Source organism: Sturnus vulgaris, chromosome 29 (assembly GCF_052056855.1).
Source record: "Sturnus vulgaris isolate bStuVul1 chromosome 29, bStuVul1.hap1, whole genome shotgun sequence".
NCBI lineage: Eukaryota > Metazoa > Chordata > Aves > Passeriformes > Sturnidae > Sturnus > Sturnus vulgaris.
The window spans coordinates 3,904,758-3,926,892 of NC_142271.1; the positions used below are offsets into that span (position 1 = coordinate 3,904,758).

The following is a 22,135-nucleotide window of genomic DNA, read 5'->3' on the forward strand; positions in this document are numbered from 1 at the left end:
AGTTATTGGAATAACTTCAAAATTAGGCTTCACTTTCACTCTCCTTGGAGTGGTTGTGCCTTTGGATCCAGAATCTTCCCTGGTGCCTCCGTTATCGATGTCCAGTTGGGAATTTGGGGTTGGGGAGAGCAGAGTTTTGGGTTTTTTTGAGGGAAGGATCTGAGATGGGGTTTGGTGGGGGTGTCCCTTCCCAGGACTCCTCAGGGGGGTGGTGAGGGGATGTGTCCCCCCAGTCTGGTGCCCTAGGGGGTGATTTGGTGTCAGGATCTTGGTGTCACATCCCCTGTGCCCTGCAGTGTCCCCTCACTTGTGCCCAGCTGGATTTGGGATCTGACAGGTGAGAGGCTCTTCCAGCCCTACCTGTCCTCTCCTGCTCCTGTGTGGGGTCACCCAGGATTTTGGGGCAGGAGAGAAGGTGACCCTGATCCATGTGCACAGAGGGGGTGTTTTTGGATGTTTCAATTCCCTTTTGGATCATGTTGGGCAGAAGGAAGTTTTTGGGGGGATGAGAAATGAGGGGATGCAGGGCTGGACCTGGCACTGCAGTGGCTGGTGTAGCTCCATGGGGGCTGCCTGGATTTTGGGATGTGCCCTTGGCCTTGCTCCCAGTGGGCATCCTGCAGAATTTAGGTGCTGGGCTTGCATCCCAAACTGGTGGGACAGAGGTTCCAGACCTGCATCCCAACCTGATAGGGCACAGGTACTGGATCTGCATCCTGACCCACCAGATCATGGGTACCAGAGGTGCATCCTGACCTGATGGGACACAGGTACTGGACCTGTATCCCAACCTGATGGGAACTTGGGTACCAAATCTTCATCCTGACCCACTGGGACACCAGAGCTGCATCCCAGCCTAATGGGACACCAGGTACTGATCCTGCATCCTCAGCCTGATGGAGCACTGGGACCAAACCTGCATCCCATCCCACTGGGACGTGGATACCAGATCTGCATCTCTAGTGGTGCCCTGATAGGACACCAGGTACTGGTCCTGATGGGACACAGGTATTGGACCAATATCCCACCCTGAAGGGACTTGGGTACCAAATCTTCATCCTGAGCTACTGAGACATGGACACCAGAGCTGCATCCCAACCTGATGGGGCATGGCTACCAAACCTGCATGGGTGGGACAGGGGTACCAAACCTGCATCCTGGATGGGTGGGACAGGGGTACCAGACCTGCATCCCACCCTGATGGACACAGGTGATGGATTTCCATCCCACCCTGATGGACACAGGTGCAGGATCTCCATCCCACCCTGATGGACACAGGTGCAGGATCTCCATCCCACCCTGGTGGACACAGGTGCAGGATCTCCATCCCGGCCCAGCAGGATTCTCCATCACCCCAGCAGTGACCCATGGTGGGTGCAGGGAGCAGCAGCACCCACCGAGGGGCTGCCCTGCTCAGGGTCCCCCGGGTCCCCGCGTGTGGTGGCTCCGGAGCAGCGAGGTGGGAGCCCCGTGCTCCACGTCACTATTTAATTAGACGCCCCTGATTAACAAAACTTGGCGTTCGGCTTCCTCCTGCCCTCATCTTTCCTGGCTCCGAATCAATGGCTTTGATATGCTAATTAGGGAGTAATTTAATTTCAAAAGGCCGCAATTAACAAGGGTGTTGTGGACATGCTGTAGTTAAGCGGCGTAATCTAATTTGCATTAGTAACAAGCAGGGACTAATTAGAAGCTTAATTAGACACTTAGACGGCTCTTGTGTTTACTTTCTTAATGAGATGGAGTGGGGTTCCTTTTTTTTTTTTTTTTTTTTTTAATCTTTTCAAGAGCACAGCGAGGGAAGCCGGGATGGAGCAGCAGCCCCGGTGCCCGGCACGTGCTCTGGGATGGAGCAGCAGCTCCGCTGTCCCAGCACCGGCCTGGCCACCCCCAGCCCACGCTGGGAGGGGTTTTTGTGTTCCTGGAAGCTTGGCAGGGAATGGGAGAGGTGCCAGGCAGGCATTGGTGTCTCTGGGAATGGCTTGTGTGGGGTGGGCACAGATCTCCTGCGGGGTTGGCTCTGGAGGGCAGGGGATGCTCTGGGGGTGACGGATTTTGGAGGGGCAGGTGGGGCTCACCAGGAGCACAGGAATCACCCCATATTGGTGTCCTCACGCTCCCATGTGCTCTGCAGCTCTCTGAGTGAGCTGATCCGAGCATCCCCGATTTTTTGGGGGGAGCAGAACCTCGCTGTGGCCATCCCTGCCTGGTTTCCACAGAGCAGCAAAGGTTTCTCACTGCCTGCCAGTCCCTGGTGCCCACGAGCGTGGCTGGGCTGGGCTGGCACCGAGGCAGGTGAGGAGAGCCAGGGGGTGAAGGTGAAGAGCTGGAGCTTGGCTCTTCCCAAAGAAGTTGCTGGGAGCGAGATGAAAGTGGGAGATGAAAGTGCCCAGAGGTGAGATCCCATTAAAGCAGTGCCTGGGCTTAGCCGGTCCCTGGTTCCTTAAATATCTTCTAATTTACAGTAATGCTCCGGATTCGTCTCAGCTCCCCCAGACTTTTATTTTAATCCCCTTTCCACATTTCCATGTGTTTATGTGTTAATTAAAGGGTAAAAAGCCACTCTCGGAGCAATCCCGTGCTGCTGCTTCTTTTCCAGCCGAAGCCTTTTAGGATTAGCAGCCGCTTCCTAAAGCCTGGCGGTGCCGGAGCAGGACGGGCAGGTTGCTCAACTTTCTGTAGCTGGGAGCGGATCCAGTGCCTGGGATCCAGCTTTTCCTGAGTCCTCTTCTCCTTCCAGCTGTGCACAGGAACATCCTGCAGATTTCCGAGGGCTTTTGGGAGGATTTGCTGGGTCCGTGCTCCTTCGGGATCCGCCGGTACCCGGGGGGAGAGGCCGCCTGCTCCCTCTGCATCCTGGCGAGGCTGGAGCTGGGAGAAGGCTCTGGAATTCTGCTTTGGGGCTGGGATGTGCTGGGAAGCCTCTGGAATGTCTCAGTGTGGGTTTGTGTCGTGTCACCTGTGCTGTCCCAGCTCGTGGAGATGTGGCAGGAGAGTTTTCCCAGCGGTGTTTCCCTCGTCCTTCCCTCCTGGGTGATGGTTTAGGAGCTCTTGGAGTTTGTGGCTGGGGAAACTCAGGGCAGGGTCACCCACAGTGGTCAGGGATGGGGAATCGAGGACAGGGACAGCAGGGTGGAGGTGACACTGGGTCTGTGCGTGGCCCAAAATTACGGAGCTGCCGAGGGTTGTGGTGCCGAGGGGTAATGAAAAATAGGGAAAGCTGCTGGAATTGGTGTTGGGGCAGCGGTTTCTGAGGAGCTCGTGGTGTGGCTGTGGCTGTTCCAGCAGCTCCTGGGGGCTGGGAAATGCCATTGAATTTCCCGTGGAATCAGGTGGAGCAGTGACATCGCTTCGGACGGGTCTGGATGACCCCAAATTCCTTGGGAGCTTTTTGGAAATCGCTGCTTCATCTGCTCTTGCTGCTCCTAAAACCCCACACCCGTCGCTTTGAGTCCATGGTTTTGGTCAGCTCCATGTTGGCCCTGCCCTTCTGGAAGGCTCCATGGCATGGGACACACTCGGCATTCCCACGGGAATCGCGGCACACGCCGTGGGACCCCGGCGCCTGCTCCAGCCCCTCCCTCCCAGCGAAGCTCCGGGCATCCATCAGCCTGTTAATTGCGCTAATTAGAGAGTGCGGAGGTGTTAATTGGAAAACCCTGGGATGGTGGCTGTTGGCGGGAGGGATGGATGTCAATAAAGCGGGATTGATGGCTGGGATGGCGCGTGCTCCGCGCAGGTTAGCGGCGAGTCGGGGGATGTCAAGGAAATGTTGCTGCTCAGATGAAGCAATTGTTAATTAAAAGCCACGGTAATTAATACACCCTCGTTGCCATATGGTCCTGCCGAAGGCAGGGGGATTCGTTGCTCCGTTTGTAATTCTCCGTTTCCTTCCCTTTGTCCTGCGGAAGGTGCGTGGTTGGATGAAAGGGGGGGAACAAAAAAGGCAGAGCGGTGGTTCAGCGGCGGGGCTCGGAGTCTGAAATGGTAATTAATGGTAATTAACGATCCATTTGTGCAGCTTCTGTTGCTGTTGCCGTTGGAGGGGGCTCCTCCCTCCCCTTTTAACCAAGCCCACCCTTTCCCCTGCGTGTGGGTGTTGTTGGATCTCCCCCCCGGCTGTGTGCACCCCGTCCCTGTGCCCGGGGGAAGCTCTGACCCTGCCGAGCCCTCGGGGTGCACGGCCAATCCCGGGAATATCGGCTGGGTGTGAGCTGCCAGGGATGAGCAGCAGGAGCCGGGATGCTGCGGATCCCTCCCGGCTCAGGGCAGGGCTGCACGTGTGCTCCGGCATCCTTCAGCCCAGTCCTGCTCTTCCCAGTCCTCCCGCATCCGTCCTGGCTGGAAAAGTGCTTGTTCCTAATTTAAATCCGCTTTAGAACCTCGCAGACACCGGCTTCGTTTTTATTTCTTTCCCCTTTCCCTTTTTGTTTTTTTTTTTTTCTTTAAGGTTTTGTAAAACTTTTTATAGGAATGGAAATATTTCCATTATTATGATGATGACTTTCTTTTATGACTTCCCTCGCAGCGTTGTTGGGATCCCAGACACTCCAGCATCCCAGAGGGGTTTGGGAACGGGAAGTGGAGTTTTACAGGACTTGGAGAGAGAACTCAGCTGGCCTGGTGTCCCCAGCTCCGGGAATCACCCGGGCTGCAGGAATCTGCTCCAGCATCCCGCCTCTGGCAGGGGCTGGAACCACCAGAGCGAGCCCAGGGCTCCTCCACCAGCAGAGATTTCCTCCTAATTCCCAACAGTTAAACTCCAGTTTATGCCCGAAGCCAGGAAAGTTTTATATCCTTTCCAAAACCGTTTTTTTCTCCTTTTTTTTTTTTTTTTTTTTGGCCTTTTTTAATACTTCCTGTTGTAACTCTGGATATTCCTGTTCTCTGTGTAAAAGTCAAATCCCTGCTTGAATCCTGATGAGTTTCTAGCCCTGGTGATGCCGTTCGAGTGTGGGACACGAAGCGTTCCCTGTGGGGCCTCGTGGGTTTCAGAGGGAAAATGGGAATAGGAACAGCAATAATTCCATATTTCCGAACTTGAAATCCTTGAAATTCAAAGTGGGAAAGGAAAAAAAACGTAGTTTTAAGGCAAAAGGTGAGAGGTTTATTCCAGATTTTTTTGCTCCTGTGAGCATCCCATCCTTGGGAAGCTGCTCCAACCACGCCGTGCTCCAAGCAAACCCAAATCCCAATAATCCCCTTAACCTTGAGCTGTCCCACAGCCACCGGTGTGTCACCCCCAGAGCCCTGGGACAGTGGCAGGGAGCCAGGAGCTCCCCTTGGGAATGGATGTCACTCATATCCCCTGCGGAAATGACTTTTGAAATGCAGATAATCTCCAACATGCAAATGAGCAGCTCGCTGCTCCCTGTTTAATATGAATGATCAGCCCCTGAATAGCGATTATTACACGCCACATTTCAGCAATTATGTTGTTCCTGGTTTGTCTCGCTGCCTTTTGGGGTGTGGAAGGGGGAAATAAGGAAAAAAAAAGAGGGGGGAAAGAGAAAGGGAGGTGGTGTTTTTTTCATCCCATCCCACTGGTTTTGTTCCCATCTCGTTACAAACTCGGCGAGCGGCGCTGGGTGAGCGCTGAGCCCGTGCTGCTGGGATGGAGGGAGTGGAATTAAAACTGCTTTTCCATGGAGGGAGTGGAATTAAAACTGCTTTTCCACGGAGGGAAACGTGTGCTGGGAAGGAGGGAGAGGCCCTCACTGCTGGGTGGATTCCCTGCTGCCACTTCTCTGTGTCAGGGCTGGATGTGGCAGAGACCAGAGCTGGGTGTGCTGGTCCTGTTTCCTCCAGCCCAAATCCAGGAGGTTCTCCCAGAAAAAGGCACCCACACCTTCACAACCACCAACCTGCCACTCACCCAAGCCCACTGAGCAAAAAACTGGGAGAAAGGAAGGATTTTCCAACCTGTGAGCTCTCATTTCCACATCCCAGCTCTGCCGTTCCTTTGGGTTTCCTCTACCTGGTGCCTTCTGCCAGGTGTTTTTTTCCTGCCAGGTGTTTTTTTCCTGCTGGGAGATGAAGCACTTGGAGGGAATGTTTTGACTTTATTAGGATTTTCAGGGTGCAGTCTGAGGTGCAGGTTCCCTGTGCTCGGTGTGCAGCCTTGCTGGGGTTTCGGTTGTGCTCCCACCGTGGAATATTTTGGGATTTGGGGAAAACAAATGGATTCCTGGAGCTCTGTGCCTTGCACCAGGCTCAGGCAAAGCTGGAATTGTGGCTTTTCCTAAGGATTGGGTTGCACTTGCTTTACCTAGGGACGTGCATCGCGTTTGCAGCAGCTTCTCATTAATTTCCCGGGGTGAACTGAACACAGCTTAAAAAACCCAAACAGAGTTTTGACATCCCATCCCACTGGGGCCGGGGACAGCCAGGCATCTCAGCCCTCCTTCTCAGGCTCTCCTCTCTCCTCTTTAGGTCCTGCTAGCGAGTCATGATGGTTGAATCAGCCTCGGAGACGATCCGCTCCACGCCCTCGGCGCAGAACGGGGTGAGCAGCCTCAGCAACCAGCCCGATGGAGGAGGGGGTGGCCCCGGGGGTGGCCCCGGGGGCGGCCGGGACGGAGCTGCCGGTGCCGAGGCCAACGGAGAGATGAGCCCCGTGGAGCTCCTGCACTTCCAGCAGCAGCAGGTAGGACGGGGCGGTTCCTCCGGAGCTGCCTCCAACCAGGCAGAAGGGTCCAAGGATGGGGTTTGGGGTCAGCGCCGGGTTCTGAGCCCGTTTTGTCCTCTGGGTTGGGTTCTGCCGGGTTTGGTGGTTCCTGGGTGAGCTGGGGTGTTGGTGCTGCCCCAAAAACCGGGGGTTTGTCCTTGTCGCAGTTCCTTGGGAAGCAGAGCCCATCCATCCCTGCAGTTTGCTGGTTTGGGGGGAAGGTCCTGCCTGTTCTGCCCCCCAAAAGTCTGAGGGACACCAAAAACCTTTGGAGCAGCTGCTCCATGAGAAGGTTTGGCTGTCCAGGAGCTGCTTTCCTGTTCCCTGGGGCTCCTGGAGGTTGAACCTCACCCACATGGCCCAGGACACGTGTGACAGTGACATGTGTGTGCAGAAACTCAGGGATGTGTCCCCGGCCACACACATCCCTTCTCAGCCCTGGGGCCGTGCCTGCAGTTACCTTTCCAAACAAACTTTGGCAAAAAAACATCAATTTCCCTGCTAGGCTACTAAATAAGGCAATGATCCCTCGCCTCGTACGGAGATCGCCTCCCTGAGCCATAAATTCCAGCGTGAAAGCTGTAAAAAATTGCTGTGTCTGATACTTTAGTAGGGAGTGCTGTAAATCCATTACCTGGATAACAGGCGTTCTGCACGCTGCTAAGCCCCTGTTCCCCGCATCCAAAGGGTAATCATGCGTGTAATGCTGCTGCCAGTGTCCCTCCGAGGAGCTGCCTGCTCTCCCTCCCGGAATTCCAGCGGAGAACGGGAGATCCGTGTTCCCCCCCCTCTCCCCCCCCGGCCAGAAAGATGCAAATCGTGGCTGTGAAATAGGGGATCTCCTCCAGAAAATCGGGGTTTTTCCATCCTTGGGGATGCTCGCTGGATGCTGATGTTTCATTTCAGTCCCTCGGTGGGAAGGTACATGGGGTTATAAAACAGAGGGTTTGGTGAACTTCCCAAAAATCCAACAAGCGAGTTCACCTGGGGAAGGGGGAGGATCTATGCCGAGGATTATCCATCTTCCTGCTTCAGGGAGCAGGCTGAGCACCAGCTGGGGTCAGGGATAAATGTCCCCACAGCGGCAGTTTTGGACAATTAGGTGCTTGATGGAGGCTTTGCTCCATCCCAAGTGTTCTCCGTGGGTTTTCGGACCGCTGGGCTCTTCCCGTGTGCTCACTCGCTCATCCCAGAATGTCAGCACTCAATCTTGATTCTCGTTGAACTTCATGAAATCTCTCCAGGAAATATTGGGAAGCCTGCAGGGGGTGGGAGCCCATCCTGCTGAGCCTAAAGCCCCGTGTCTGTTGGGATTTTTGTGGGAGCTGCGGCTCCCTGGAGCTCGTGGTCCCATTTTTAGGCTGGGTTTGACCTTTTCCGGTGCCTGTGACCTCGCTGCTTTTACAGGGATGGAGCCAAACAAGCCTTTGCAGGGAATTTTTGGGTTAAAGCTCCTCTCCAGGGGTGCTGTCTCGAGGTGGGTGGGATGTTGAGGCCATGGGGGTGTTTTGGGATGTTCAGGGATGTTGTTTTGGGATGTCCCCGGAGCAAGGGGACGTGGATGTGTGGCAGCTGGATTGCTGAGACAGGGTCACCCAGCTCTGCTCCACTCTGGAGCACAACATTCAACATTCCCTCCTCTTCTTTTCCTTCCTTCGCTTTCCCCTCCCTCTTTTCCTTCCTTCGTTTTCCCCTTCCTCTTTTCCTTCCTTCGTTTTCCCCTCCCTCTTTTCCTTCCTTCGTTTTCCCCTCCCTCTTTCTTTTCCTCCCTCTTTTCCTCCCTCTTTTCCTCCCTCTTTTCCTCCCTCTTTTCCTCCCTCTTTTCCTCCCTCTTTTCCTCCCTCTTTTCCTCCCTCTTTTCCTCCCTCTTTTCCTCCCTCTTTTCCTCCCTCTTTTCCTCCCTCTTTTCCTCCCTCTTCCCCTTCCCAATCCACACCACTTCCAAGCATCCCAGAGATCCTGGAAGTGGGGAGAGCAGGCAGCACTGGGGTGGGGAAAGAGCATCCCCCTCCCCTTCCTCCCTCCCTCCCTCCCTCCTCCTCCTCCTCCTCCTCCTCCTCTCCTTCCCTCTCCCGCTGGCGCTGGGCTTAAATCCCTGGATTTCAATGCTGGGGCTCCAAATCCTCAAAAGCTCCGGCCCCGCTTTGTGCCGGGGCTGCCGGAGGGGAGAGGTCGCCCGGGGGGCACCGGGGGCAGCCCCCGGCCCGGGACCCCCTCCCCGGAGTTGCTGTGGGAACGTGGAGGGACCCCCAAAGGGATCCGGCAGCCCCCCCTGCCAGGCTGGATCCCCCCGGAATTCCCGGTGGAAGGAGGAAATCAGGGCAGCGGGGGTGCCGGGGGTGGCACAGCCCAGTGCTGGGGGATGCTCTGGGGTTTTAGGGGAGTGCTGCTCTGCCACGATTTGGGGGTTTCCAGGGTTTTTTTTTGCTGAATTCACGCAAAAAATTCCAACTTTTAGCCAGCAGCTGGTGTTTAATGTATGGGGTGCAGAAATGGGGTCAGTGCAGATTTTGGGGTACAGAGATGAAGTCAGTGGAGTTTTGGGATGAAGAGATGGGTCAGTGCAGGTTTGGGATGCAGAGATGGGGTCAATGAAGATTTGGGGTGCAGAGATGGGGTCAATGAAGATTTGGGGTACAGAGATGCGGTCAGTGAAATTTTGGGATGCAAAGATGGGGTCAGTGCAGGTTTGGGGTACAGAGATGGGGTCAGTGAAGATTTGGGATGCAGAAATGGGGTCAGTGCAGATTTTGGGATGCAGAGATGGGGTCAGTGCAGTTTTGGGATGCAGAGATGGGGTCAGTGCAGCTTTGGGGTGCAGAAATGGAGTCAGTGCAGCTTTGGGGTGCAGAGATGGGGTCAGTGCAGATTTGGGGTGCAGAAATGGGGTCAGTGCAGAGATGGGGTCAGTGTGGATTTGGGGTGCAGAGATGGGGTCGATGCAGAGATGGGGTCAGTGCAGATTTGGGATGCAGAGATGGGGTCAGTGCAGATTTGGGATGCAGAAATGGGGTCAGTGCAGATTTGGGATGCAGAAATGGGGTCAGTGCAGATTTGGGATGCAGAGATGGGGTCAGTGAAGTTTTGGGGTGCAGAGATGGGGTCAGTGCAGATTTTGGGATGCAGAAATGGGGTCAGTGCAGGTTTGGGGTGCAGAGATGGGGTCAGTGCAGATTTTGGGATGGAGGAGAAGAATGGGAAGAGCTCCTTGCAGACCCAGCAGGGGCAGCACATGAAGAACCCAAATGTGCCCAAACCGATGGATCAGGGATGTCCTGGGAGAACCAAGGGGACAATCCCCAAATCCATCACCCCCCTGAGCTCCTTCCACCTCGAAATCCATGGAAAAGGAACCCTCCAGAAAAACCCAGCTGCTCTGGTGTTGTTTTACACAAAAAAAAAAAAATACCTCCAAAAAATCGCAGCGTGCTGCAGACAGACGTCAAAGAAACGGCGAGGAATAAACAAAAATAAAACTTATTTTGGAGAGGGAGCAAAAACGGGACTTTTTTGGGAGTTGGGGAAGGGCGTGGAGGGGGAGGAGAGACACTTTGCTGCCCTGGGAGAGATACCATTCCATAAAACATGTGATCACATCTCAAATATATTGTGTAATCCTCTATTATTAGGGTATTGAAGATAAAAACGAGGCCAGAGCACTTAAGTGAAACTCATCTCTCTCTTCACTTCTCTGATTCGTATTTAATATTTCACTGAGGGCAAATGCAGGAGCAGTTTTTTTCTTTTTTTTCCCCCCTTTTATTCAATTTTTTTCCTCCCTATTTTCCCCCTTTTTCCCCTCCCCTTTTTCTTCCCCCCCCTTTTTTCCTTTTTTCTTTTTTCCTTTTTCTTTATTTTTTCTTTCTTTCCCCTTTTTTCCTTTTTACCTCCTTTCCCTTCTTCCTCTCCTTTCCCCCTTCCCCCTTTTTCCCACTTGTTCCCCCTCCTTCCCCCCTTTTTTTCTCACTTCTCCCCCCCGTTTTTTCCCTTTTTTCCCCCATATTTTCCCCTTTTTTCCCACTTTTTCCTCATTTTTCCCCATTTTTTCCCCCATTTTTTCCCTTTTTTTTCCACAGAATGGGATTCTCAGGAGCACCTTCCTTTTACCCTTAATTATTGGGGCTGTTTTTAACCCCTCTCCTGTGAGAATTAAGCATTCAGGAATAAAATCCAGGAGCTGGGTGTAAAAATGACTTTTTTTTTTTTTTTTTTTAATTTTCCTGTGAGGAATTATGTCATTTTAATATTTTTTTTTTTTATTCTTTTGGATCTCTTGGAGCCATTTGGTTCTGGTTAATCGAGGCCAGGGCTGGGCTGGTGGAAATGCTGCTCAATATGGCATCATTTACTGTTAATATCCAGCTAAAAATATCCCCGTGTGTTGTTTTAATGCCTCTAATTCTGGAATGTGACCATGTCATTTTTATGAGGTTAGTGTAAAAAATCTTCTTTTTTTTTTTTTGTTTTTTTACCATTTTTTTTCTGCTCTTCCCAAACTCTTTCCACCCTCCAAAAGGATTGGAAAGAAAAAAAGAAGAGAAAAATTCCCTCTTTCTATGCAAAAATTCTTGTTTTAATGGAATTTTTCAGGTGTTTTTTTTTGCTCTTTTTGGAAGTTAAAACACCACAAAAAGCTCTGATCCAGGTAAAAAAAAAAGAAAAATCCCTCAGCTGATTTTGGGCAGCTCTTCCCAGCTGGAGCATCCAGGAATTAAAAACTCCATCCTCATGTAATGAAATATCTGATAAATGATGCACCCCAAATACCCCGGGAGAGATTTTCCTTTGTCCTGGGATTATTTTGGGTTGATTTTTTTTGGGGGAAAAAGCTGTAACTCCTCTTTTTTGATGTCCCATAGATGTCTCCTTTTTTTTTTTTATTTTTTTTAATTTTTTTTTTTGGAGCTCTTGACCCTTCCCAATCAGGAGGTCTCAGAGAGGCTCTGCTGGGGCAGGTTTTGAGGAGAAAAATGTAAAAAAAATTAATTTTTTGGGGGGGAAAATGAATCCCAAATTAATTCAAGGTGTGAGGCAGGTGTTTTCCTGTGGCAGAAAAGGGAATTTTTTGGTGTTTACCATGGAAAAACCAAAATCTGCCCTTCCTGGGGTCAGGAAAAATGTCCAGAACATTCAGGGGTGGATGTGTGAAGCCTCACAGGCTGGAGGGGGAAAAAATCAGGATAATTTAAATAATTGTATAAAAATTATAAATAATATATAGCTAAGAAATAAATACAGTTCTATAAAAATAATTATAAATGATTTATATTAGAAATATATATAATTGTATAAAGTAATTATTTATAATTTCTATTAGAAATGTATAATTGTAAAAAGTAATTGTAAATAATATATAAGATATAAATATAATTATGTGAAATAATTATAAATAATAAGTATATATTAGAAATATATGCAATTATAAAATAATTATAAATACTGGAGATATATATTAGAAATATATAATTGTATAAAGTAATTATAATTATATAATTATAATAATAGATAAGAATTATGTGAAATAATTATAAATAATAAGTATATATTAGAAATGTACACAATTATATAAAATCATTATAAATAATATATATTAGAAATAAATATAATTATATACAATAATTATAAATATAGAAGAAATAAATATAACGATGTAAAAGAATTTTAAATAATAAGAAATAAATACAATTATAGAAAATAATTCTAAATAATTTCTATGAAAAATCAATATAATGATAGAAAATCATTACAAATATTAGATATACATGTGTTATAAATATTTATAATGATATAAAATGAAAAGGCTGGGGGGAAGTTGGAGGAAGGGGCTGCTCCCCTGCTGGAGGATGAGATGTGTGGGGCTGGGGATGGTGCAGAGAACTGGAGGGATTTGGGGTCTGAGGGCAGGGAGGATTTTAATCCTGGCAGGGTTGGGCTGTTCAGGGACCCCTCCCCAATCCCGGGGATTTTCCACATCCCAAAGGAGCTCTGGGCCTGCCCCAGTCGTGTCCATCCTCTTCCTCATCCTGGAGTGTGCTGCTCTGGGGGAGGGCAGAGCCAAAAAAAACCAAAAATCCAGAGCCAAAAAATCCCCAAAAAACCCACCCAGAGCCAAAAAACAAAAAAAACCCCAGAGCCAAAAAACCCCAAAACCCAGAGCCAAAAAACCCCAAAACCCAGAGCCAAAAATGCCAAAAACCCAAAAAATCACCCAGAGCCCAAAAAACCGAAAATCCATCCAGAGCCAAAAAAAGCCAAAAAACGACCCAGATAAAAAAAAAAAAAAAAAACACAAAAACCCAGAGTCAAAAAACAAACAAAAAAAAAAAAATCCAGAGCCAAAAAACCACCCAGAGCCGAAAACCACCCAGAGCCAAAAAACCCAAAAATCCACCCAGAGCCAAAAAAACCCAAAAACCCAGAGCCAAAAAATCCCAAAAAAAATCACCCAGAGCCAAAAAAACCAAAAAAAAACCACCCAGAGCCAAAAAACAACAACAACAAAAAAATTCCAGAGCCAAAAAACCACCCATAGCCAAAAAACCAGAAACCCCAGAGCCAAAAACCACCCAGAGTCAAAAAAAACCAAAAATCCCCCCAGAGCCAAAACAACCAAAAACCCATTCAGAGCCAAAAAACCAAAAAACTCAAGAGCCAAAAAATCCTCCCAGAGCCAAAAAACCACCCAGAGCCAAAAAATCACCCAGAGCCAAAAAAACCCCCAAAAACCCCACCCAGAGCCAAAAAACAAAAAAAAACCCCCAGAGCCAAAAAAAAACAAACAAAAAAACCACCCAGAGCCAAAAAAACCCAAAAACCCAGAGCCAAAAAATCCCCCAAAAAACCACCCAGAGCCAAAAACAAAAAAAAAACCCCAGAGCCAAAAAAACCCAAAAACCCAGAGGCAAAGCACAGCAGGCCTGGCTGGGTGTGACTCTAAAAATCCTTCTGAGATCCTTTGGGATCAGAGGGATCCACCCCAGAGTTTGACACCAGGAATTTCTTCCCAATTCTGGGTTGATTTTTATTAATAAAATAAATAATAATAATAATAATAATGATAATAATAATAATAATAATAATTTTTCTGACTAAAAATTATTTCTAAGTCATTTTTTTTTCTTCAGTTCACAGAACTAAAATCTCATTTACTCTCACAGGGAAATTTTTCCTTTTCCTCCCCACCTGCTCAGCCCCGAGGAGATGCTCTGGGTGACATTTCCCTATGGAAAAATTTCCCCTGGGCTGCTCCTCCTGCCCCGTTTGGGCAACAAATTTCAGCTGCCAGCTGCTGGCTCCTTCACTTTTGGGGTGTTCTGCATCCCAAAATTCCAGCCTGGCTGCTCCACTGGAGATTTCCAGGGACAGGGACAGCTCAGAGGGAATTGTGAGGCCATGTCAGGGTTTGGGGTTTTTTGGGGGTTTTTTTTCTTTTCTTTTTTTTTTTTTTTTTTTCTTTGTAATTTCGTGCTTCAGAGCACACCAAAGTGAGGGAGCCAGCGGGGAGTGAATTAAATTCCCCCCTGAGAGGTTGAGCTGGGCAGGCACCTTGGATTTGGGAAGAGAAAATTCCAGGGGAAATCTTGGGCAGCGGTTTTTTTTGGTTTTTTGGGTTTTTTGTTTTTTTTTTTTTTTTTTATTTTTTTAATTTTTTTTTTTTTTTTTTTTTTTTGTTTGGGTTTTTTTGTTGTTTTTTTGTTTTTTTGGTTTTTTTGTGAGCTGGAATTCTCCTCCTGAGGCTTTTCCCTCTGGTTTATCCATCCTTTTGCCAGGGTCCTGCCCTCACTCTGATGCTTGGAATTGAACTTGGAGAAGGCAAATCCATGTAAAACTCCACGCAGGGAGGACCTGAAATGGGAATTTTAAAATTCAGGGAATGACTTTTTCATTTGAGGAGAGGCTCTGGGTTGGGGTTTTGTGGGTGCTCCTTGGTTTGGATTGAGGCATGTGCTGAGCTGTGAGTGGATTTGGGAGAGAAGAGGGAGAAGGAGAATGGAGATTTTTCAGAAATGTGCCCCAAAAAAAAAAAAAAAAAAAAAAAAAAAAAAAAGAGATTTGGAAAAGCAGCTGGAGCTCAGGGATTTGCTGTGGGAACTCCAGCACCCATCCTGGTGGGTGCCTCCAAGTGGATTCCTCCACCTTGGGCTTTTAACTGGAATTACTGTTTTCATGCCCAAAAGTAATTAAAATATCAGAGCTCGAGCTGTCATAACTGTCACAGGGGTTTTGTGCACATCTATCCCTGCTAATAACAGGGAAAATAAAAATTGTGGGGAAACATCAGGGCTCAGGAGGCAGCTCTGGGATCTGGACCATGGGATTTTTCCATCAGGGATTCCCAGTGGTGAATTGCTGTGTTTGTCCTCAAGAATGTTGAGTTTTAAATTATTTGGGTAAAGGAAGTTTGGGAGTTATTGGTTGGGGGTGCTCAGTGGCCGTGGGGCAGCTCTGGGTGCACAATCCTGGGATGCAGCTCTGGTAATTCACCACAGGAATAGGGAATTTGGATCCATTCATTTATAAAAATTCCTCAGGTTTTGATTTTTCTTGGGGCTGTCTGGTTCATGTGATGGTGACAAACCCGGCCAAGGGTGCCCAGTGCTGTGTCTGGGGTGTTTGGTTTGGGTCTCCCGCTATAAAATTACAATTTTTAAATTTTTTTTTTAATAAAGCAAGGCTGGGTCTGTTAAACCTTCAGCCCCCAACTGGAAATTCCCTCTCATTTTCCACGTGGGCCAGGTGGATTTTCCTTGGTTTGGATTGAGGCATGTGCTGAGCTGTGAGTGGGTTTGGGAGAGGGGAGAAAGGAGAGTGGAGATTTTTCAGAAATGTGCCCCAAAAAGCCCCAAAGAGAGGGAAAGAATCCTTTTAAAGCAGGAATAAGGGGCAAGCAGGTCTGGGAGCTCTGGGTTGTTTTCCTCAGAGTTTTACTCCTTTTCCTGGCTCCCAGCTCACACTCTCTCCTCTCTCCTCCTCATCCCTTCACAGGATTTTTTCCTTAATTTCCCCCCTTTTCTCCATCTTCCCTCAGTGCTGGGCATGGCTCTGTTGTACCTGTGTTTTTCACAAGTGCATTTTATCCATTTCTATTAATTTTTCCCCCATTTTTGTGGGATTTTCAGTGCAACACCTTCACCTCTGTAAAAAACTTGAAGAAACTCATCACTTTTTTCTAGGAAAACTGAATCACCACCAGATCCATTTGGGCACATTCCTGGATTGATCCAGGCTGGATTCTGGCTGGTGACTGCAATTTTCTGCTTCTCCAGTGCCACAATCCAGTTAATAAAATCAAATACCCACGGTGGCTCTGGCATCAATCAGCCAGGATCTCCAGGTGCTTGTGCCAGGGCTGGGATTTGGGAATGAATGAATGGCCCGTGTGACGTGGGAATGGCCCGTGTGACGTGGCAATGGCCCGTGTGACGTGGCAATGGCCCGTGTGACGTGGCAATGCTGCTGGGGGTTTTTTGGAAGAGGACAGGACCGTCCCCGTGGGGGCTGGGATGGTCTCTGCTGGGATGTACTGGTCAGACTGGTGTGGCAGGAGGGAGCACCAAAGCATCAAAGCCAGCCCCGAGGAGGAGGAGGATGAGGAGGAGGAGGAGGAGGGGGGGGGAGCCTTCCTCGTGCCCACCCCTGTGTCTCTCTTGCAGGCTCTGCAGGTGGCTCGGCAGTTCCTGCTGCAGCAAGCCACGGGGCTCAGCTCCCCCAGCAGCAACGAGGGCAAGCAGCCAGCGGTGCAGGTGAGCCCCCAGCACGTGGGAGTGTCCCCTGTCACCTGTCCTGGGACACCACAGAACCCTGTCACCCTCCTGGGACACCACAGAACCCTGTCACCTCTCCTGGGACAGCACAGACCCCTGTCACCTCTGCTGGGACATCACAGATCCCTGTCACCCCTCCTGGGACAGAACCGACCCCTGTCACCTCCACTGGGACAGCACAGGTCCCTGTCACCCCCTTCTGGGACACCACAAACTCATGTCACCTCCGTGGCTGGAGCAGTCCAGCAGTTAAATCCTGTGGAAAGCTCCAGAAGTTTCTTGGGAGGTTTTTTCGTGTGTGGGAATGGGGAAGGGTGGTCACTGTGTGTCACCACTTTTTGGGACAGTGTTTGGGGCACAGAGTTTCCCGGGGTTGGAGCATCCCAGGATCGATGCTGGGTGATGTGAGGGTGGCACAGGGCTGGAAAAGGGAACAATCCTTGGGGCTGGAGCCAGGGCAGGTCCTCCAGGATGGGACAGAGGCCCAGCTGGGATGGGGATTTGTGGCAGTGGCAGGAAAATGGGCTTTGGGTGGGCACATCCTGCTCCTGCAGGGCTGGGGAACCTCCCCTTCGCTCCCTTCCCTGCCAAAGGAACGGGGCAGAAAATGGGCAGGGCTGAGGTGAAATGTGGAGAGAGGGGGAGGCAGGGAGAAGCAAAGCCCAAGCGATGGGAAGTGACAATTTAAATAGCTGTGCGGAGGGGCTCTCCCTTCAGGCTAATTAAATTTATCGGAGAACAGCAGGTTACCTTATTAGAGCCACGTGGGTTTAATTAACAAAGGAAAGTAATTAGCACAAGCGCTCTCGGAGCTGGAGGTCCTGCCTGTGCCAGGCTGAGCCGGGTGGCAGCAGGAGCTGGGATGGGATGGGCAATCCTGGCATCCTCTCCTGCCTGGGCACGGCTGAGCCCTCCAGCAGCAAATCCCGGAGCTGCCGGGGGTCAGCAGAGCCCAGAACCCCCCCGGGATGGGGAGCAGCAGCTGGGTGGGAGCGCTGGGAATTAGTCAGGGCTGCTGGTGCACAAACAGGCGGCTTTTTCCAGCGGTGCCGGCAGGAAGGAAATGCAGTCACTGCATGGAAAATGTCTGCAGAGGACAAAGGCGGCGAGGGTGAAGTCAGATTCCGGTAACCGGCGCCTCGCTCCCCTCCGTGGGTGTGTGTCCCTGCACTCCTCCTCCTCCTCCTCCTCATCCCTCCTTGCTCTCCCTGGCATTCCCGGCTGGATCCCATCCTCCCTTCCCCTGCCTGCCCATCTGGCCAGCGGCTTTTGCCGGAGCGAACTGGATCTCCCTCCCTCCCTCCTTCCCTCCTTCCCCTCCTCCCTTTTTTTATTTTTTTTTTTTTTTTCTCTCTCTCGGTGTTGCAGAAAGGACTTGTGAAAGTTGCAGACGTGAGTCAGAAATAGCTCATAACTCAGCGCCTCCCCCCGCGGCCCCGCCGGCAGCTGGAGCGGGATGGGAGCGAGGGGAGATAGGGGATTAAGCAGACTCCTTTGAAAGGAAGTTTATCTAAGGCACCGTGGTGTGCATGAGACTGGCCAGGACGGCTGCGAGAGGAGGAGGAGGAGGAGGAGGAGGAAGGCTGGCTCCCAGCACAGCCTGCCTCGGTTTGGAGGCAGCAGGATGGGAATTTGGGGTGTTCTTAGCGGTGCCAGCCTGGATGTGCAATGCCGCCCTCAAGCTCGGGAATGAATTTTCACATCCATTGGGAATTTTTGTGTCTCCTCGGCTCCCTGCCAGGCACCCAATCCTGGGGGGATGAGCAGGAGACCCCCCCCCCCCCAGGCTGGCCACTCTCCTTGTCACCCCTCCGATGGGGACAGGACGTTTTTGGGGCACCAAGCCAGAGGGAATATTAATGACATTCCCAACAGGCTGTGCTTAAAAACAACCACGGGGCTGCTGGGCTCAGCAGCATCTTGGATTTGGGGTTTGTTTTTGGAGTGGGGACCCTCTTCCCACAGATGCCTGGAGGTGTGTGGGGAGTCTCACGTTGTCACTCCACTTACAGGGCAAGGAAGAAAAAAAAAAACACCCCAAACCCCATCTTTGGGTTTTCTAAAACATTTAAAAATAGGTTTATTCCTTTACAACTTTAAAACTCTTGGGGACTTGGTGGGCACTGACAAAATGTTGCTTTTGGGGGCTTTTGGTGTTGCAGGGCATTGTCGTGCTGGGATCCAGCAAAGCCCAGGGAAGGAAAAAAAAAGCCAAAGGAAAGGAAAAAAACCCCCAAACCCCATCTTTGAGTGTTCTAAAACATTCAAAAATGGGATTATTTCATTGCAACTTTAAAACTCTTGGAGACTTGGTGGGCACTGACAAAATGTTGCTTTTGGGGGCTTTTGGTGTTGCAGGGTGTTGTTGTCCTGGAGTGGTGGGAGCAGCAGATCCCCCTGGGATCCTGCTGGGATCCAGCAAAGCCCAGGAAAGGGGAAAAAAACCCAAAACCACATCTTTGGGTGTTTTAAAACATTTAAAAATAAGTTTATTCCTTTAAAATTCTTGGAAGCTTGGTGGGCACTGACAAAATGTTGCTTTTGGGGGAGTTTTGGTGTCGCAGGGCGTTGTCCTGCTGGGATCCAGGGAAGGAGGTGCTGGAAAAGCAGCACCCTGAGTTGTCAGGGAATGATGATTTTTTTTTTTTTTTTTGGGTGCCCTCAGAGCTGGGGGTCTCCGAGTGGCTGGAAGGGGAGAGGGGCTGGAGGGCAGCCGGGGAAGGGAAGAGTTTGGAGCAAACTGCGGGAAATTGCTTTTCTTTTGTCTGCTGCAGCGGGGAGGGCAGCAGAGCGGAAAAGTGTATTTTGTTGATTTGAAACTTGAGTGAAATGGGTAATGAAGACAGATCAATACCAGCCCTTCTGTGTTCCCTCTCTGGGAAAAAAAAAATATATATAAAAAAAAAAAAAAAATCCAGCAGCCCGTCTGTCTGGGCTCACAGTGAGGTTTTTCCATTTGAACTTGGAGCATCCCTGCTCCATCCCAAAGCCCCCAGCTCTGCCAGCCCGGTGTCACTGCCACCAGCCCACTCTGGGATTGACATTCCGGGCTCACAGAGGAGCAAAATCGCTTTAATCCCTGTGGAATCATGGGTGTGAGAGCTGTGCCAGCACCCTGTGCCCACGGAGGGGACACGGGGACCCTGCCCCGGTGGTGCTGGGGGTCACTGAGGAGGGGGCTCAGTGCTGTCACCTCTGCTGCCACTGTCCCCAAGCAGCGCTGGAGCCCAGCCAGGTGTGATTGGGGCCTCCCCAGCGGGAAGGCTGCGCTAACGAGGCTGCACTAATGAGGATGCACTAACGAGGATCCTCGTTGGGCTGAACATGCTGGGGATTGATTCCTCCTTTTCTTCACACAAAGATGAACATCAGGGCCTGGTGTCCTCCAGGCTGGTGTCCCCTCACCTGCTCACCCTGCTGCCACCCCACCCGGGGCACTTGAGGCTTTGATGCTGGGGCTGTTCAGAGTGTTCCTAAAATTGTTCCTAAAACCACCCACAGCCTCTAAACCCAGCCTGGCACGTGGGGCTGAGCTTTATTTCTCCTCTGACCCTGGCCAGATTGTAGTGCATTGTCTCATCCCCAGCCTGGCGAGGTCCAGGGGTGGCACAGCAGCATTTGGGTGGCTCCTTGCCACCCCTCAGGGTTTCTAAGCCGTGGTTGGGGTCACCTCAGTGTCAGTGGCATCACTGCCTGGCACTGGGAGCACTCCCAGGGTGTCTGAGCCAGCTGGATCTTGGAGCTCACCCCGGGATGCTGAGGGCAGGAAGGGAGGCTGGGATGTGCCAGCGGGGCTGGGGTTGCTCTGCTGGGAGAATTGGGTGCTCTGGGGTGGGATTCACTCATCCCCTGCCCCTAGAACAGCACAGCTCAAAGCTGCTCTCTGTGCTTGTTTCCCCACTTCTGTTCCCAGTTTGTTCTCCTCAGTTTGTTTCTGTTGGGTTTGGATTTGAAAAGAGCAGTTACAACGAGGAAAAACAGCACGGAAATGTTTCCTGCTGCTTCTAACTGGGAGTTAAACCCCGAGGCTGGGTCAGAGCAGGGATGTGCATCCTTTGGGTGCTCATCCCAATGATCCCAGAGCCAGCAGGGATGAGATCTGGGGGATTGAGGTGTGGACCAGGAGCTGCCCCAGTGCAGTGACAGTGACGTGCAGCCCTTGGGGACACGGTGGCTCCTGCAGTGACCTCGTGGCTGGGTGACGGCCAGAGCAGGGATGTTTGGCGGCTGTCAGAGGATGTCCCCAGGCTGTGCCAAGCCAGCTGTCCCCGGGGTCAGGAGGGCACTGTCCCTCTGATGACAACCCCGTGCCTTTCCCCGCTCTGCCTCGCGCCTGGGAGTTCACTCCCTTCCCGTAAAAACAACCCAAAAAAAAAAAAAAAAAAATCTAGGAAAAATTTCTCAAGAGCCTCGCTCCCCTTCCTGCCTCCTTCCACACGGCCAAGTCCTGCTTCCCTCAGCTGGCTTTGGCTCGGGGAGGGAATATTCCCTGGAATACCTGCCTGCTTTTCCAGCCACCGCCTGCAGCTCCCGCCCCATCCTCTGGCACGGGGATTAGAGGCTGGAAAAGCAGCCCCTGGAGATGCTGCTGGCCGGCAGGAGCAGCGCCGGGTGTTTCTGGGAGCAGCCAGAGCTGTTAGTAAGCACTTTCTGCGGGGTGGCAGGCGGCCAAGGCGTGAGTCAAACCCTTCCTCACTCGGTGTCTGGCAGATGCCAACTCGTGACGTGCTGGGCTGGTCCCCAGCCACTGCTGGGACCTGCTTCCCCAGGGGCCTGCTGCCTGCCAGGACAGTTCCAGCCGCTCTGCTGCCCCGGGGGTGGTGGCAGCTGGGTGGCACTCACCCCTCAGCTGGGTGGCACTCACCCCTCAGCTGGGTGACATTCACCCCTCAGCTGGGTGACATTCACCCCTCAGCTGGGTGACACTCACCCCTCACAGCTGGGTGACATTCACCCCTCACTGTCCCTGTGCTGCTCTGGTACGCAGGGGTGGTGGCAGCTGGTGACATTCACCCCTCACAGCTCCTGTGCTGCTCTGATGCCCAGGGGTGGTGGCACCTGGATGGCAATCACCCCTCAGCTGGGTGACATTCACCCCTTACAGCCCCTGTACTGCTCTGATGCCCAGGGGTGGTGGCACCTGGGTGGCAATCACCCCTCACTGTCCCTGTGCTGCTCTGGTACGCAGGGGTGGTGGCAGCTGGTGACAATCACCCCTCACTGTCCCTGTGCTGCTCTGGTGTCCTGGGGTGGTGGCAGCTGGGTGGCACTCACCCCTCAGCTGGGTGACACCCCTTAAAGCCTCTGTGCTGCTCTGGTGCCCAGGGGTGGTGGCACCTGGGTGACATTCACCCTCAGCTGGGTGACATGGACCCCTCACAGCCCCTGTGCTGCTCTGGTGCCTAGGGGTGGTGGCATCTGGGTGACACTCACCCCTCAGCTGGGTGGCACTCACCCCTCACAGCTGGCACCCTCCAGCTCTCATTTTGGCCACCTCCATCCCAGATTTTGAGGCATTTTCTCCCCACATCCCGCTGTTGTCCCAGGATAGCCAGGCTGGCCTCATCTTGTCACTGAGGGCCGTGGCTGCAGGTGAAGGGGTGTCCCAGGGGTGTCCCCAACCCTGTGGGGCTTTAGGCCAGGTTGGGATGGACATTTCCAGCCCCATTTCCATCCCTGTCTGGCTTTGCTGGAGCAGCAGCTC

The 22,135-nt window shown here is 51.4% G+C and overlaps 1 protein-coding gene across 2 annotated transcripts in view; it reads left to right on the top strand.

The window, feature by feature from the left end:
* The window catches only part of FOXP4 (forkhead box P4), a 59,900-nt gene that overhangs the window by 13,084 nt on the left and 24,681 nt on the right, over window positions 1-22,135 (top strand). The window contains exons 2-3 of one of the 2 annotated variants that reach the window (XM_088180281.1): window positions 6,433-6,646; window positions 16,321-16,410. In XM_088180281.1, coding sequence (XP_088036407.1) covers window positions 6,449-6,646; window positions 16,321-16,410 — 288 coding nt within the window. In that variant the 5' untranslated portion in view covers window positions 6,433-6,448. Of the gene's footprint in view, window positions 1-6,432; window positions 6,647-16,320; window positions 16,411-22,135 lie in introns of those variants that run through there. The other variant, XM_014872710.2, reaches the window with a different exon arrangement.